This window comes from Heteronotia binoei, chromosome 15 (assembly GCF_032191835.1).
Source record: "Heteronotia binoei isolate CCM8104 ecotype False Entrance Well chromosome 15, APGP_CSIRO_Hbin_v1, whole genome shotgun sequence".
Taxonomy (NCBI): domain Eukaryota; kingdom Metazoa; phylum Chordata; class Lepidosauria; order Squamata; family Gekkonidae; genus Heteronotia; species Heteronotia binoei.
The window spans coordinates 29,993,141-30,008,647 of record NC_083237.1 but is presented as its reverse complement, the minus strand read 5'-3'; the positions used below and the strand labels follow the sequence as shown (position 1 = coordinate 30,008,647).

The 15,507-nt window shown below is 45.1% G+C and overlaps 1 protein-coding gene across 1 annotated transcript; it reads right to left on the bottom strand.

The window, feature by feature from the left end:
* Positions 1-324: 324 nt before the first annotated feature.
* Positions 325-11,380, bottom strand: LAT (linker for activation of T cells). The gene is made up of 12 exons (XM_060255935.1): positions 11,141-11,380; positions 10,997-11,024; positions 8,490-8,542; positions 7,495-7,537; positions 6,518-6,573; positions 5,715-5,741; positions 5,415-5,463; positions 4,349-4,407; positions 3,827-3,889; positions 986-1,039; positions 788-862; positions 325-640 (listed from the first exon to the last, which is right to left on the bottom strand). The coding sequence occupies exons 1-11, from the start codon at positions 11,253-11,255 to the stop codon at positions 789-791; spliced, it is 621 nt and encodes a 206-aa protein (XP_060111918.1). The 5' UTR covers positions 11,256-11,380; the 3' UTR covers positions 325-640; position 788.
* Between the last annotated feature and the right edge of the window lie 4,127 nt (positions 11,381-15,507).

The following is a 15,507-nucleotide window of genomic DNA, read 5'->3' as shown; positions in this document are numbered from 1 at the left end:
GCTATGGTTTGGTGTAGTGGTTAAGTGTGCAGACTCTTATCTGGGAGAACCAGGTTTGATTCCCCACTGCTCCACTTGCAGCTGCTGGAATGGTCTTGGGTCAGCCATAGCTCTTATAGGAGTTGTCCATGAAAGGGCAGCTGCTATAAGAGCTCTCTCAACCCCACCTACCTTACAGGGTGTCTGTTGTGAGGGGAGGAAGGTAAAGGAGATTGTGGCTGCTCTGAGACTCTGAGATTCAGAGTATAGGGCGGGATATAAATCCAATGTCTTCATTTGTTGAACCCAACCCCCATCCCCAATCTTCATTCACATACAAAGATGACAGAACTCCAGGTTCTTTATTCATTTCTAAGAGAAACTCGACTCAGATTGCTTTTGCGAGGAAATCAGACCCCACTTCAACAGTCAAGTTGCTGAACTTTGATGGGGAGACGCCAAAAGATTGTAGGAAGTTCTCAGGAAATTCTCAGGATTTGTCAACCAAAGTGCAAAGAAGGGCAATAAATTATGGCAGCCTTTGGGGCAGCTGATTGGGAGTAGGTGGGGTGTCCTCAGGTAACAAGATCATCCGTGATCCATCCCAGATGGAGGCAATCAGAGTCACTAAAGAATACTGCCTCAGAATTAGCTTCTCAGCCTAAGTGGGGAAAAACAAGAGAGTTAAGACTCCATATACAATTAGAATTCTTCTCATTTCTCACACCATGGCCAATTGCTGGCTTTAAATACTGTGCCTTGTTGTGCATTAAGTTCTTTTCAACCCCATTTTCTAGACTCCAAGTACCTCAAATTCTAGGGCAGATGATGTTCTCATAGTCTGGGGTGTCATCTTCACTTTCCAGGTCACTATTGCCACCCTCTGGAAGATAAGAAAATTGCACACTCCTGAGGGGGTACTTGATGAAGATGGTAGAGCTTGATGAAGATGGAGAGGGGTTGACTCTTGCCCCACCCTTGTACTGAAGGTTTCCCCTTCACTCACCAACACAAAAGTCTAGGATGGTGGGATCTGGTTCAAGCACATTGACATATTCTCCTGTAGTAAGAGGCAAGAAGAGAGAGTCACACTAAGGCAAATCAGTAATTCCTTTACCTCACTATTACTGCAGAGCCAATATTGTATAGTTAGAAAATAGTCAAAAGTTTAAGAGCCAAACATTTAAGTAACCACAATGCTGTTAAGTTCAGCATTCAGGTCAATGGAAAGTTTACCCCTAAAGTCCAAAACTGATTTGAAAAGAGGAAGCTTTCCCCTCGAAGCTGTGGAGTCTTGTGAGCAAAAATTCTTCTTGGTGAGCTACTGGCATTAAAAGTGTGAGCTACAGCATAACTTAGATTGCTCTGAAGCCATTTTTCCTGAGCTAAAAAATGGTGAGCTAACTCACACTCAGCTTAGAGGGAGCACTGCTTGCGGAATACTTAAAAGGAAGCTGAAAGAGAAACACAAGAGAGTCAGATTCCCTAGAGCAGGGGTGGCCAAACTTGCTTAACGTAAGAGCCACATAGAATAAGTGTCAGATGTTTGAGAGCTGCAAGGCAGGCAGGAAGGAGAGGTGTGAGAGAGAGGTGGAAAGAAAGCAATTTTAAATGCTTTCTCCAAGCAGCCAGCTGGCCGGGCTTGGAGAAGTGATTTAAAGAGAGACATGCCTTCTTCAACGCAACTGATGGGGAGGTGGGGGCTTTGAAACTGAGCCATACAATATGTGTGAGAGCCACATGCGGCTCCCGAGCCGCAGTTTGGCCACCCCTGCCCTACAGGTTGCTTGGAAACTATTTAAAACCATACTAATTTAAGCCCAGATAGAATGCCTTCCACAGTTTAGGAAAGGCACTGCCAAGCCTAAACAAAGGCCTGTGTAGTTAAAAACTCAAGACAAGGAAGCAATACAAAATAGAGGCTTCTGTGATGGACAGCAAACGATTGCAGGCTTTTAAGCAATGCTGTTTGAGAAAGGGTGAACTAGCTGAAAAATGATTGACAGTTCACAGAGCCCATTCTCAGTATGAAGGCTTATTAACCAGTTTACACAGACTGTCTTTCAGGAAGACAGGAAAGGTTTGAGGAGGCATAGGAGTCCTGCAAGCAAGTCAAAGGAAGTTATTGCTCTTAAGGAGAAGAGAACAACAATCTGGCCAGAAAAAGTAGGGGCAGATAGGTCTATAAACACAGGGTTAAATCATAATAAGATCTCAAATCTGTGTGACCAATAAAGAGCAAAAGGAGGTATAAGACACTCTAGTAATACCTGTATCATGGTATAAGCAATGGAATATCTATAACAGCAGCAAGCCAAAGTAAACCAAAGGGAGAAAAAAAAACTCTCTAAGTATCTCTAGTGTTGTAAAAAGCAGTTTTTAGATGTATCTTTAAACGTCTCTTTACCAATCCTAACCAAAGCTCACTTGTAAATATACTTTTCCATCCCCTGCTGGTTTATTCTAATAAATTTGATTTCTGTTTCAACTTTCAGGGTGCCTAGGCACCCACTTCTGAGTGAGAATTTATAGAGGCAAAGACCCTTCTCAAACACAGTTCCTTATTTGGGGTATAACCCTACCAAATATCAAATAGTAATAAGGTGAGACAATGGTATTATAATAAAAGTTCATTTACCACATCAGAAGAGTGACACACTACCTAAAGGCTACCCAGTTAGCAGATGGGGAACTCAAAATTCATAGGGAGTGCCTTTTAAAAAGTGGAAGGTCTGCCCCAGTAACTTGAACAGACCCTCAGTATAATAAAAGTTAGCATTATGTATATGTCACATTTTGATCCAATAGGGATTTGCATAAAACCAAGGTGGGAAATATGGTTGCCAGGTCTGGGTTGGAAAATACTTGGGAGACTTGGGGGGGCGGATCTGGGAGAAGGTGGGGTTTGGGGAGGGGCCTCGGCATAGTACAATTCCATAGAGTCCCCCCTTCAAGGCAGCCATTTCCTCCAGGGGAGCTGATCTCTGCCAGCTGGAGTTCACTTAAAAGCAGGAGATCTCCAGGCCCCACCTGGAGGCTGGCAATGTTAGCGGGAAGCCTTTCAGATGCTAAACAATTAACAGGGAGCTATATTCAAGGTACTTTTGGAGCTGGTCAAATGTCCTGTCTGGCCTCAACTCATTGTCTCTGGGGACAGGGCATGGTTTAGCTTCTCTCACTTGGGCACACACTTGCATCTTTTTTTTTACTAAACATGCACACAGCATCACTTTAAACACAAGGAGGATGGGATCAATTTTCAAGTCACACCTAGTTTGCCCCTAAGACCGCCCCTAGTTTGCCTCCAAGGAGATCCCACTCAGCCTTGATGCTCAGGCTGCGGGCATGTCTGGATAAATGACTTCTAGAGATCTTCAGAGGGCAACAGGCTAGAAATATGAGAAAAGCATGTAACATTTTGTTTTTTAAATCAGTCACATTTTTAGAAGTCACATCAAGTCTTTCAAGAATTCTAAAACCGTCAACTTTGAAATTTAGTTTCTGAACTCTAAAAGAGACTTCAGGAAAACAACATCTAAAACTCATTAACAAACATTAAGGCAGTTGTGGAGAAATGTCCTTTTCTTTGGGGTTACATCCCAATATTTTAAAGTTTACACTTTTAACACATCAGAAAGAATCTGTGAGTGACAGAGACTTATTTTCTGAAACACTCTTACATCCAACTGCATCCAAAAAATGAAAACCTAGGTTCCAATTTTAATCAGCTAATTCCACATTGCAGGATTCTCTTGAAAACTTCTCTCTCCCTTCCCAAGTCATTTCTGATGCAACCTTGATTTGTTGTGCCCTCCCTTCCTCCCCCCCCTTCTCTTTCCTCACTCACCGAGCGAATGCCGTGAGGACGCTGGAGACTCGGATATATTCTCATACTGATCCCCTATGGAACCTGAAACAGAGAGCAGGGTTAGGAAGCTCAATATGGCGCAAATTGTTTACTTAATGCATTTAATCTCTCATCTTGCCTTTCTTCCACCTCAATATTCACAGCTGTGTGTAGAGGGATGCTAAGAGATCTCTCAACCAGTACTGACTAGATCCTGTCGCATTCAGGATCAGCAGCAGTTCCTGAAGATTTTCCCCAATACAACACACTGTGGCAAATCAAGCCTGGATGTTAAAGCATGGATAACTGTGGGGAGTTGTTTCTTCCTCAAAGGGGAAACAGCCAGAACCCAGAGCAATATAGCATGATTTCTAAGAGTCAGACAGATGTCTAAGGTCTGCCAGCCAGCCACTACTGCAACCAAGAGAGCTCAGAGATATTTTATTATTCAAATGGTCTGTATTTTAAGGACAGCTTAATTCAGCATTCTCTAAAAGGTCAGGTGGATGTCTAGTAACTTACCTGTGGATGCACCATCCCTATTTCCCTGGTCCTCAACTGGAGCATCAGGCAGCACTTCACTGCAGGAGAGAAGAAAGCAGCTTAAAGTAGCACTGAATGAAGAGTCTGAGCAGTTGCCCCTAAACAGAAGTCAGACCACTGACTCCATCACACTCAATACTGTCTACTTTGGCTGGCAGCAGCTCTTTAGGGTCAGGGCCAACCCTACTTACCAAAATTCACTAACTGGACATGTCAGAGACTGAACTCAAGAATTGCAAAGCATGAGACAAAAAGCCTCTGACAAAAAGAAAGTAGTTCTTAAGCTGCATAATTAACTGGCAGAACTCACTGTCACAGCGAGTAGTGATGGCTCATTGCTTTGAAACACGACCAGATAAATTAGAAGGGTCCACCAGTGGCCAGTAGCCATAGGTCTCCCGTTTACCTATCCACCCCAACCCCAAGGAACTGAGGAGCAGGAGGAAAAAATGGCCTCCTCACAGCGACACTCAAAGAATTTGCTGCTCTCAGGCAAACTAAAGTGTTGCCTAGAAGTGACATCAGAATCTTCCCAAACTCCATTCTCTCCAGGCCCATCTGCCAAAGTCTCCTGCCATTTGCCCAGGAAGTAGAATCACCAGCCTTCAGGTGGGGCCTGGAGATTTCCCAGAATCTCAACATCTGGTCACTCAGAAGAAATGGCTACTTTTGAGGGTAATCACCCCACTGAGGTCCCTCCCCAAATTCCATCCCAAATCTCCAGGAATCCCTCAACCTGGAGTTGGCACCTCTACAAGGCAGTGTTAAGAAATCTAAGTAGCCATGATGGCTAAATGGGACCTGAAAGTTCAGAGGCAGAATTCCTCTGAATGCCAGCAGCTGGGGAAGGCAACACCAGCAGGATTCCTCACATTTGCAACTTGCAGACCTTCTAGAAGCATCCGGTTGGTCATTACAGGAAACAGGCCTAGATGTATCATTTGTCTGATCCAGCACAGCTAGTGTTCTTATCTGCTGTTGTTTACCGTCAGCTATGCTCCATTATACTTAACATCCCCACCCCCACCCCACCCCCCATTCTTACATGTATCCTGGGACATAGTTTTCATCATCATCAGTCGCACAAGGTTGCTCTGAAGGCAGGAAAAATCAAGAGTGTTATCAGATACTGGCTTAATGGGCTCATGAGAACTCAGAGGGAACCACAAAAGGCCATGTTAGAGCCAAACAAGAGGAAAGTGCCACAAACCAAACTGCCCTGCACAGCCTACAGCACATCACAACCAATACCAAAAAAGACAAATCATGCGAGTGAGCCAAGCTGCATGCTCTAGAATAAGGGATGGTCACTGGGGCAGGAGCTACAGTTTCTGCTATTACTCACCTTCATTCTCGTAACTGGGAATGCTTCCTAAGAACGAAGCAAAAGAAAGGGGAGTTACTGGCTGAGCCTTCCAAACAACCCCAGCTTGCCAACCCCTGTATGTCTTATCTTCCTTCTCTCCTGTTTCCTATCTGGAGCTTATTTATTCTGAAAAACACTCTAAACCAGGGGTGTCAAATATGTGGCCCAAGGCCAGATCAGCCCTCAGAGGGTTCCTATCAGGCCTGTGAGCAACTTGACTTCCTTCTCCCCCTCTCGTTTCCTTCTGTGTTATAACTTGCTTTGCCAGGCTTGCTCAATTGCACAGGAGCTACAGAGCAAAGCCTCTATTTTCTCCATTGGCTGAGGCTCCTCCCTTGAGGAGGAAAGGAGGGGGAGGGAGAGCTTGCTTTGCCAGGCTCTTTCAATTGAACAGCAGAGCTACTGAGCCAAGCCTCTTTTTCTTCTATGGATTGAGGCTCCACCCACTCCTCATCCCCTGGGGAGGGAGGGAAAGAGCCAGAGCTTCCTTCGCCCAGTTCCCTTGATCACACAGGAGAGATACAAAATCTTTAAATGTGTTTGTCTGTGTCCTTTATAAAGTTTATATCTTTGCTACCTGGCATTACATTTGATGACGCACATGGCCCAGCAAGGTCTCATTTATGTCAGATCCAGCCCTCATAACAAATGAGTTTGACATCCCTGCTCTAAACAGTAGCTGGTTGTACAATTCTGTGGGATCCACTTGCCCATCAATATCTTATGTAGGAAAACAGACTCCCCACCCCCAAATCTTCACATCCATTTCCATTGCAACTCACTGTTATCCTCATGACCAAATGGAACTGCTGGCCTGGGAGGATTCTGCGGAGGGCATCTGCAGACAGCAAAGGAAGAATTGCCTAACGAGATGAGATTATGTCCCTCTCCAACACAGTGTGCACAAAGAAGCACAAAAGCATCCCATACTTCCCTCCACACCTACATCCTCCTTATTCCGCACTCCACTCAGATGACATGAAGAGGCCAAGCATTCTTAACTAAATTAAAGGAGCCCCGTCCAACTCACAGGAATATTTCTCTCCAGCCCTCAAGCCATTGAACAGTTTCACAGGAGTGTCAGCCCCCTGGACTAGGCGATGGGCTGATGCATCCAAGAATAAATAAAAGTAAAACAACTTGAAGGCTTCCATCTACACATTTCAAATGGCTCCATTGTAAAAACCATGTTACTTAAATGGCTACACACAGGGATGGTCACTATGGGGTATCTGGGGCTGTTGTCTCACTCACACTGAGTGAGTCCCCAATGCCCCCCACAAAGAATGGGAAAGAAACAGCTGGCTGCTGTGCAGCCATCTGGCTGGCTTGGCTGCTGTCTACCCCCAGGGTTTGGGTAGCAGCTGGCCACTGTGTGCCAATAATGCCTGTCTGCCCCAGAGAGGCTGAAGTAGGCAGGAGCTGACTCGTATGCCTGGCTGAAGCTTAGGGAGGCCCAGGTGGGTAGTGGGTGGCAGGAGCTTTGTATGGCAGTAGCTCTGGACTATAAGAAAAGCTAGAAAATCAATGAAAAGCCAGGGGAAAAAATGTATAAAAACCAGGATTTTGGCATATTCCCAGAAAACCTCTATCTGGCTACCAAATGGAACCCCTATGTTCAAAGGCCATATACCTCTAACTAGAGAACAAAGTTGCAAAAATATCTGCTCACTCACCAAGCTTGCACCCTTCCGCAAAGATATTTGGAAGAGGGCCAAAAGACACAGCAAACAACTTACAAATTTCAAGGATTACTCACCTCTGCAAATCTGGCTGCCGTTGGACAGGGGCACAAGGTGGAGCTGTAAGGCCAAGGGAAGCAAGAACAGATTCCATCATTAGTGGGGCTGGGCTGAATCCCAGTTTCCCTCCATACCACTTCCCAGACCCAAGAGAAAAAAGCATCACGAGACACAGGCTAGAGGCACATTTAAAGGTCTTCACATGGGAGTTGCAGCTATGGCTCATATTTATATGCTAGAGATTCCTGGGTTCAGTCTTTGACATATCCTACCAAATAATGAACTGGAGCAGCAAGAATTGGTCTTTTTTCTACTACAGACCTTAGAGACTAGGCAGTAGGGGCTATGTGAATAAGTGGTGTGATCCTGTATAAGAGAGTTTCCTATGTCCCTTTTGAGGGCCCTTTTCTGAACAGCTTTCTCTATCATGAAAAGCTAGAAACTTGTTTGGGGGGGTGGATTCTTGAAGCTCAATATTTTGTTTCTATTAAGGGATGCTGTTAGATGGGCAAAGATTTAGCCGTGTATGGCCATCAATAAAACACAAAATTAGGTATTGGGTAAAGAATTAAGCTTTTTAAATTCTTTTACTTTTAAAGTTTCCAAGCCAGGAGGCATATCTAGAACAAAAATTATAAAGAACACCAGAGCTCCTCTGAAACTGGGAACTTCCTGCTCTTACACATACTACAAAACAAACCTTTCTAGGAAATGTTTTTTCTAATTTTAATGGAGGTGAGGTGGCTATCTGAAGTCTGGGAGGCATCGATGGGAAAACAGGAGGAAAAAGGAAACTGAGTTTCCAGCTCATGAAATGGCTTTGTAAATTGAAGAGAGGTGCTGTGTTAGAGAAGTTATGGACGCAGAGCTCCAACAGGTGGCCACTACATAGTGATATCCCACAGTCTTCAGTGGTGAGTTCACAAAGGAACAGCTGAGGGAAGCACTGACACGGGGAACAACCAGTTCAGAGCGTCCACTTGAAACAGGACACAACAGACATTTTACTTACAGGGATTACGCCGCAGCACCCTGAAAGTCTCGTGTTGGCCAGAAGAGTGGGGCCTGTGGGGACAACAATGAGCTCATTTCTGACTTTTACCTGACAGTCCATAGCACACACACACACCCCTCAGTTTTCAAGCCCTTCAGAATCTCTGCCTTTCCATAGCTTTGGGTAGAACAGAGTAATCCCCTCCATCCCTCAACTTTCTGTTGCAGCCTGACACCATCTAGCACTGGTATATGCCAGAACTGCCATTTTTGAAATTTATCCTCTGTAATGCTACCTTTTATCAGCACCAGCCACTTCCTTCCCTCATATTAAAACTAAGCTGAGGTAGCCTTACAAACCTTTCCAGACTGGTGCTCTGTATTCAAAGAACTCCTCAGTAATATACAGCAATTTGGATGAGTAAAACAAGTTCACACATCCCAGGGAATGGGGCAGCAGAGACTTTAGAGGGCAGAGCTTTTCTCCCTGTTGAGTTATTTGTTTTCTTTAATGGGAAGGAATCTTCACTGTTGAAGTCCACCAGCATATTGCTCAACTTAAAAATTATTTAACAGTTTAATTATACTCATAATCTGCCTTGGGTCTCAGTGAGAAAGGTGGACTATTAATAACAATACAATATTAATAAAAGCAATATTCTGAGGTAGAGGAATCTATTCTTCCACCCCAGGGATTTGCTGCCCCATTCTCCTGTTATCAGCCACATGAAGCCTTTAAGAAGCAGATCAGCCTACTGAAGAGAATATGCATGATTTTGAGCCTCATTTTTAAACATATGAACAGCATCAACATTAGTCATGGAGTATTAACAAATGGTTGTGAACTGGCTCCCCATCAACAAGACAAAAAATTGAATCCTGTGGTTTACACTGAAGACCAAACTAGATATTACAGAGAGTGGAGGAGGGAAAAGTAGAACTTTCTTTAAATGCCAGCTCAGAGTCTCATTTTCTTTCTCCAAACAAGCAGCAGATAAGATAAAGTAGTCTTGGGAACACATGATGTCCTTGGCCTCCACTCCTACAATAAGCCTCTTCAAAAAACATTGCAACAAGCCACACATGCCCAATAGGACTTTCTAAAACCTTACAAGGTTCCTTTCTCACACAATTCAGGTCACCAATTTTATTTGCGGCTTGGTCACATTGGTTTTTAAGAGGTCTGGGATGCAAGGAGTAGCAGTTGTTCTGTCCCCAGGGCAAGAGCAGCCAAGGGAAAGGCATGGAAGTAAGTGGAAGCAAAGTCACAGGATAGTAGTGACCTTGTTACCCTGCTCACAATCTGCTGTCTGAGGTAAATGCCTCACTTAGCTATGACTCTGGGTTGCCAACTGTGGTTTGGGAAATTCCTGGAGATTTTGGAGAGCGAGCTGGAAAGGGAGTTGAGGAGACACATGATTCCATAGAGTCCACCCTCCTCCAATGTTACCATTTGCTCCAGAAGAAATAATCTATGTAGAGCATCTGAAAGACTGGGTGGATTCCAGGCCTCTCATGGAGACTGGCATTCTTAATTTGATTGCACACTTTAATGACTAGGGAAGGAAGAAGGGAGCCCATGATTAAGTACTTTGAAATATCCTTCACAGACATTTTAATTGTTATTGCCATCCAGATTGTGTTTAGCTCTGGCTATCAGGGAGCCACCTGTCTAAACCTGGCACAACACAGCTGGATGAACCAAGCTCTGGAACTATAACTCAGGGCAGCTTCACACAGCTGTTGTTCACTTGGGAACAGAATAATGTACATCCTGGTTCTTGGGGGGGGGCAATCTCCCAAACCACAAACTGAATCAGAGCCAGCAGGTTCTCAGTAACTCAACAAACAATGGAGCGCTCACAAGAGCAGTTCAAAACCCACTCCTCCAGACCACAGTCAATGCCCCCACCAAAAGCTGATATAGTCTGTTTTCCTTGATCCTACTTCCTTTGGGGGTAGTTATTTTTCAAGAGTGTCTTCAGGCAGTGTGGGGGACAGAAAACGCAAAGGGTAGGGAAAGGGTAGCTACATGGGAATGGCTGAGATCTGGGAAATAGGATGTTGGCCTAGCTCACTGGACTTTTGACCTGATGATCCAGCAGGGCCCTCTGCTAGAGGCTGGCATTCTCCACAAATTACAACTGATCTCCAAACTGCACAGATAATTTCCCGTGGGGGGGAAAGGTATCTTTAAAGGATGGCTTCTGTAGCATGTCCCTGCGGAGCTCCCTCTCCTCCCCAACTCTGACCTCCCCAAACTCCGTCCCCAATTCTCTAGAAATTTCCCAATCCAGAGTTAATAATCCCACTTTGTATGCAGCTCTTATGCCATTATTAGTTGTATGGAACAGGAACTTTGAGGGAGGAGCAGCTTGCCTGAGAGTGAGAAGATGCCTCTGCCACTAAAAGGTTCCCTAGTTCTGTTCTCATCATCTCAGACCATCATTTTCCAAGCCTGCCAAATTCCAAATTCCCACCCCCCCTTAGCCCCCTCCCCCACAAGACAGACAGTCATGGACTCACTTATATTGGTAATCATCAATAGGTGGCACTGTTGGGAGAGAGAAACCAACAATATTAGAAGTCTGCAAACGTTTGTTGAGAGGGGTGGAAGCCATGAACCAAACAGGCTCTCCATGAGGAAGGAGGTCAGAGGAAGGACTTAACTGTCTGATTCAGGGTCCCGGCAGCCAATACAAAGCACAAGTAGAACCACCAGAGATGGGACGGTAAATGTCAACAACCAGACCAAGAAGTTGGCGTCCGTCTGGAAGGTATCCATGCCACCTGCAAGGTGGGCAGTAGAGATACCACGGACTCTGGGAAGGAGCAGATACCAAGTTGAAGAACGGCATCGAACAGGCTAGCTGTGCCAAGCCAGAAGAGCCCTGTAGGAAAGAGCCACATTTTTGCACTGAGTGCTTTTACATTTTTTTTAAGGAAACACATGATGCAACCTTTTTTGTACAGAGTTCTGTTTCCCTTATGGGTGCTAGTGAAACCTGGAGCCCCACCATCTTGACTAAAAATTGTGATCTCAACGTTACCTTTCCCTCATGTGAATCAAACCCACAAGGCTTTGCATTTGCAGCATTTTCAGTTTCCTCTCGCTAAGCTCTTTGCATTGTAAGGACACCATTTTACTTTTTAAAAAAAAATTAAAGACAATATGTATAAGCATGCCCTTCTCCTCTCCAAAACTGGGAGCCACAGGCCGCTAGCACAATTAAAACATCCAGTCTTAAATGAAACAGCAGGTGCCCTTCAAGGCAATATATTTGCAGCTGTTGCATACAAATAATGTAAAAAAGAACAGATGAATTGGGAATAAAAAATAATGAAAAAATAATTCAACAACACAGCAAAAACAAAAAAAGACTCATCCAGAGCCACCAAGGCTTTTTGAAGAAGAAGAAGATATTGAATTTATATCCCGCCCCCCAATCCAAAGAGTCTCAGAGCGGCTCACAATCTCCTTTACCTTCCTCCCCCACAACAGACACCCTGTGAGGTGGGTGGGGCTGAAGAGGGCTCTCACAGCAGCTGCCCTTTCAAGGACAACCTCTGCTTGAGCTATGGCTGACCCAAGGCCATTCCAGCAGGTGCAAGTGGAGGAGTGGGGAATCAAACCCGTTTCTCTCAGATAAGAGTCCGCACACTTAACCACTACACCAAACTGGCTCTTTTATGCCTTATTTGGAAGTCAGAGTGATTCCTGACAGCTTTTGGATTTTCAAAGCAAAGAAAGTTGGACTGGAGATGAAAGAGGGGAGATACAATATAGGCCTTCCTATTGTAGCTTGGCAGTCTCTACTCTTGACAAGATATGGGGGTGGGGGGTGGGTCACAATATTCTCTCTAAGCTGTGGAGTCTTGTAAGCAAAAATTCTATGTCATGAGCTACTGGCATTAAAGTTGTGAGCTACTGCATAACTTAGTTTGCTCTGGGGGCATCTTTCCTGAGCTAAGACAAAAAATGTGTGAGCCAGAGGCTAAAAAATTGTGAGTTGGCTCACACTAACTCAGCTTAGAGGGAACACTGGGTTCAAGTGTTGTGGGACTAGGAATGATCCACCATTGTGAGAAGATGCTTCTTTCTCTTCAGTATCCTAATTTGAAGCTCTGGCAGCATCAAGACAGCAAGCAGTTCCTCAGTTTGACAATATTTTGAGAAAGGTGGTCTTCAAGCTTTCTGCAGGCCATGTGGCTAGCTGGCTCAACAGTTCAACCTTCCATATAAATAGAACTCCAAGGAACTCTTTTTGTTCCCACAAACCTGCCAAGGAACTTTGCATTCCTGTCCTGGAATCTCTGCATGTTGCCAGGGGGTTCTGGAAAGTGCCCACAAGAGAAAGGGAGCTACTACACCAATTCAAATGTTGCAGGATTTGTATTTTATATTCTGAGCAGCATTACTTGTTTATTTAGAATACTTCTATGCTTCCTCTTCAGAGTCCTGCTCAAGATGGCTTCCAATTAAAAATCACAGAAGGTCAAGCAAGACCACCAAAGCACAATGCCCTCCCACTCCCAGCCCACCTCACCTCTCCAGAAGGACACCACGGCCAATAGTGCTGAAAGCTGCAAACAGCTGCAGGAGAATCAACAGGAGTGCATTCCCCCCTGTCATTCTCCTGGTGAAGGTCATCGGCAACCAAAGGGCGACCAAAACTGTTTCCATCCCCAAGCCATGCCTGAATCTGAAATGAGTCTAGGTAATCTGTCTCCTCCAAGGCTCCCTGAAGCTGTGTAGCTGCTGCCTGCTCCTCAAGCATCATGGTAGCCCAGATGACTTCAAATCCACCAAGATTATATTTTCTTATTTCGCTTCAGTGACTAAATTGGTATGCTATTGTGGTCCACATTGGTCAGTCCAGACTAAATATTCACCCTAGATTCCTGGATACTAGCAGAGATGAGTGTCCCATTTCACAGATAAGCATACATGGGGGGGGGGGGGGAACGACAGGGAAACCTTAACGTGTGGGAAGCAAGCTACTAGCATAGTTGAGGCAGGTACCTCTGGAATTATGGAACCTCAGGCTGTTGCCTGTTCTGCCAGTGTGATCAGACAGATTCTGGGGCAGAAGTCAAGGACAAATACCCAGTTCAATGCAGGGAGCCAGCTAGGCCTGTGAGGCTTCACCATGGCTCTGCCTGAATTGAGAATGTTTCTCAGCACACCCTGTACCCAAAAAGCCTTTCAAAGAATCCTGTCCGCCATTTTATTTCACAAAAGAAACCTGGGCATTTCCAGCAGAGTCTAAATCCCCACCCCCTTTAGACCAGCCAGATTGCTGCACCCAATAATGTGAGCACCTGTGGCAGAGTCCACCCCCTGCATCTAAAAGACCCCCCCCCCAGCTCCACCTCTGAAGTAGCAGTGCTGGGGAAAAGACTTGGGAAAGCTACTGCTGATTGGACATATAGTAAATTGGATGGTTTCACTCAGTCTAAGGCCCTTTAATATGATCAAGGTAGGAACAAGGGTAGGGGTAGTTGTTCCTACTAAAATAGTCTAATATCCATCGTGTGGATGATGGATGAAACAGTGTAACACCCATCATTCTTCAGCACAAGAGTCTCCATGCACCTGGAAGGTTTGCAAAGCTAAATTTTGACAAAGGGCCCATCAATGCCAAAAGTTTGGAGAGGGGCCACATTCTAGGTTATGATCCTTGGTGCTTTTTAAAACTAATGTAATTCTCAGTGAAGTCAAAGCAGTCTAATATTACATGTCTCAGATCAGAACGAATGGACCAGACAAATGCCGTCAGTCCTTTCATAGAAGTGATTGTACTGGTTGATTATGGCAATTGGAAAACACCTCAAGGGAAACAGGCAAGAAGTTTGCTGTTCCCTAGGAAAGTTTGCCTTCTTGTGGTTGTCAGCAAACCACCAAACAACTCCAGTAGTTTAATCACAACAGCCAGGCTAATGAACGTTTCTTGTAGGCTAGTGACTTTTGTTGACTAGGTGATACACTAGATTTCTCCCCTTGACAAAGAAAAGGCAAAGCCAGACACTGTTCTACATGTATACTAGAATGTCCTGTTGAAATTGCGTGTTCTGGCACAAATCCTTCGGCAACAAAGAATATATGGGTAAGAGCTGGGATGAAAAACCTAAACAGCCACCAGATTTTATCTCAGAAGTGTTCTATCTGAGAGAAGATCTGGTGGCTGTTCAGGTTTTTCATCCCAGTTGTTCTAGGCCTGACCTGGATGGTTCAGGCTAGCCCCATCTTGTCAGTTCTTGGAAGCTAAGCAGGGTTGGCCCTGGTTCACAATTGGATGGGAGACCACAAAGGAAGCCTGTGGTCGGTACGCAGAGCTGAACAATAGCAAATGCCCTCTGAATGTCTCCTGCCTTGAAAACCCTATGGGGGTTGCCATACGTTGGTTGCAACTTGATGTTACTTTCCGCCAGCATACTATGTCATGACACATTACTCACTAACTCCAAGGTTCTCTGGAAGGTTCTTCAGTCCTCCTACAGCTGTGCTGAAGAGGATCATGGGAGAGAACCAAGTTTCTAACAGTGAACAAATGTGAACAAAATGGATGTATATATGAATCTTTAAGTCTCCTCACGAAAATTCCGCTGCAGAAACATTACTCACTAACTCTGAGGTTCTCTGGGAGGTTCTTCAGCCCTTCTTCTGTGCCCCCTCCCCAAGGCTGTGGGAACAGGAGTGACTCACTCCAGTAACAGCCGGATTTGGGTGCCTGCAGGCGTATTGCTGCTCTTGTGTTGTGGGCACTGTGGGAGGGAATTTGCAGCTGCAGTGCTGTAGAACCTGCTTGGGGTGAGGGAGAGGATTACAGGCGTCTTGTTGGCCACCTAGAGATAGAATTGCCAAGACCTTTAAGGGGCAGAGAAAGGGAAAGGCCAGCAAGAGGGCCCAGATGACCATCTCTGCAGCTCCACATCGCAGACATGCTCCACTTCCCCACAACTTGATTGGAGCCCTGGCGACAGACCAACACAACCGCAAACCACAGGTTTCGTTACATGGTGGAAACTGGCACTGC

Excerpts from the sequence above, each read along its gene's own strand:
- LAT (XM_060255935.1), bottom strand. The coding sequence starts at position 11,255 with ATGGATACCTTCCAGACGGACGCCAACTTCTTGGTCTGGTTGTTGACA. Across the intron at positions 5,464-5,714 it reads TCCCAGTTACGAGAATGAAG|AGCAACCTTGTGCGACTGAT; the intron begins GTGAGTAATAGC and ends TCCTGCCTTCAG. Across the intron at positions 3,890-4,348 it reads TAGGGATGGTGCATCCACAG|GTTCCATAGGGGATCAGTAT; the intron begins GTAAGTTACTAG and ends TCTCTGTTTCAG.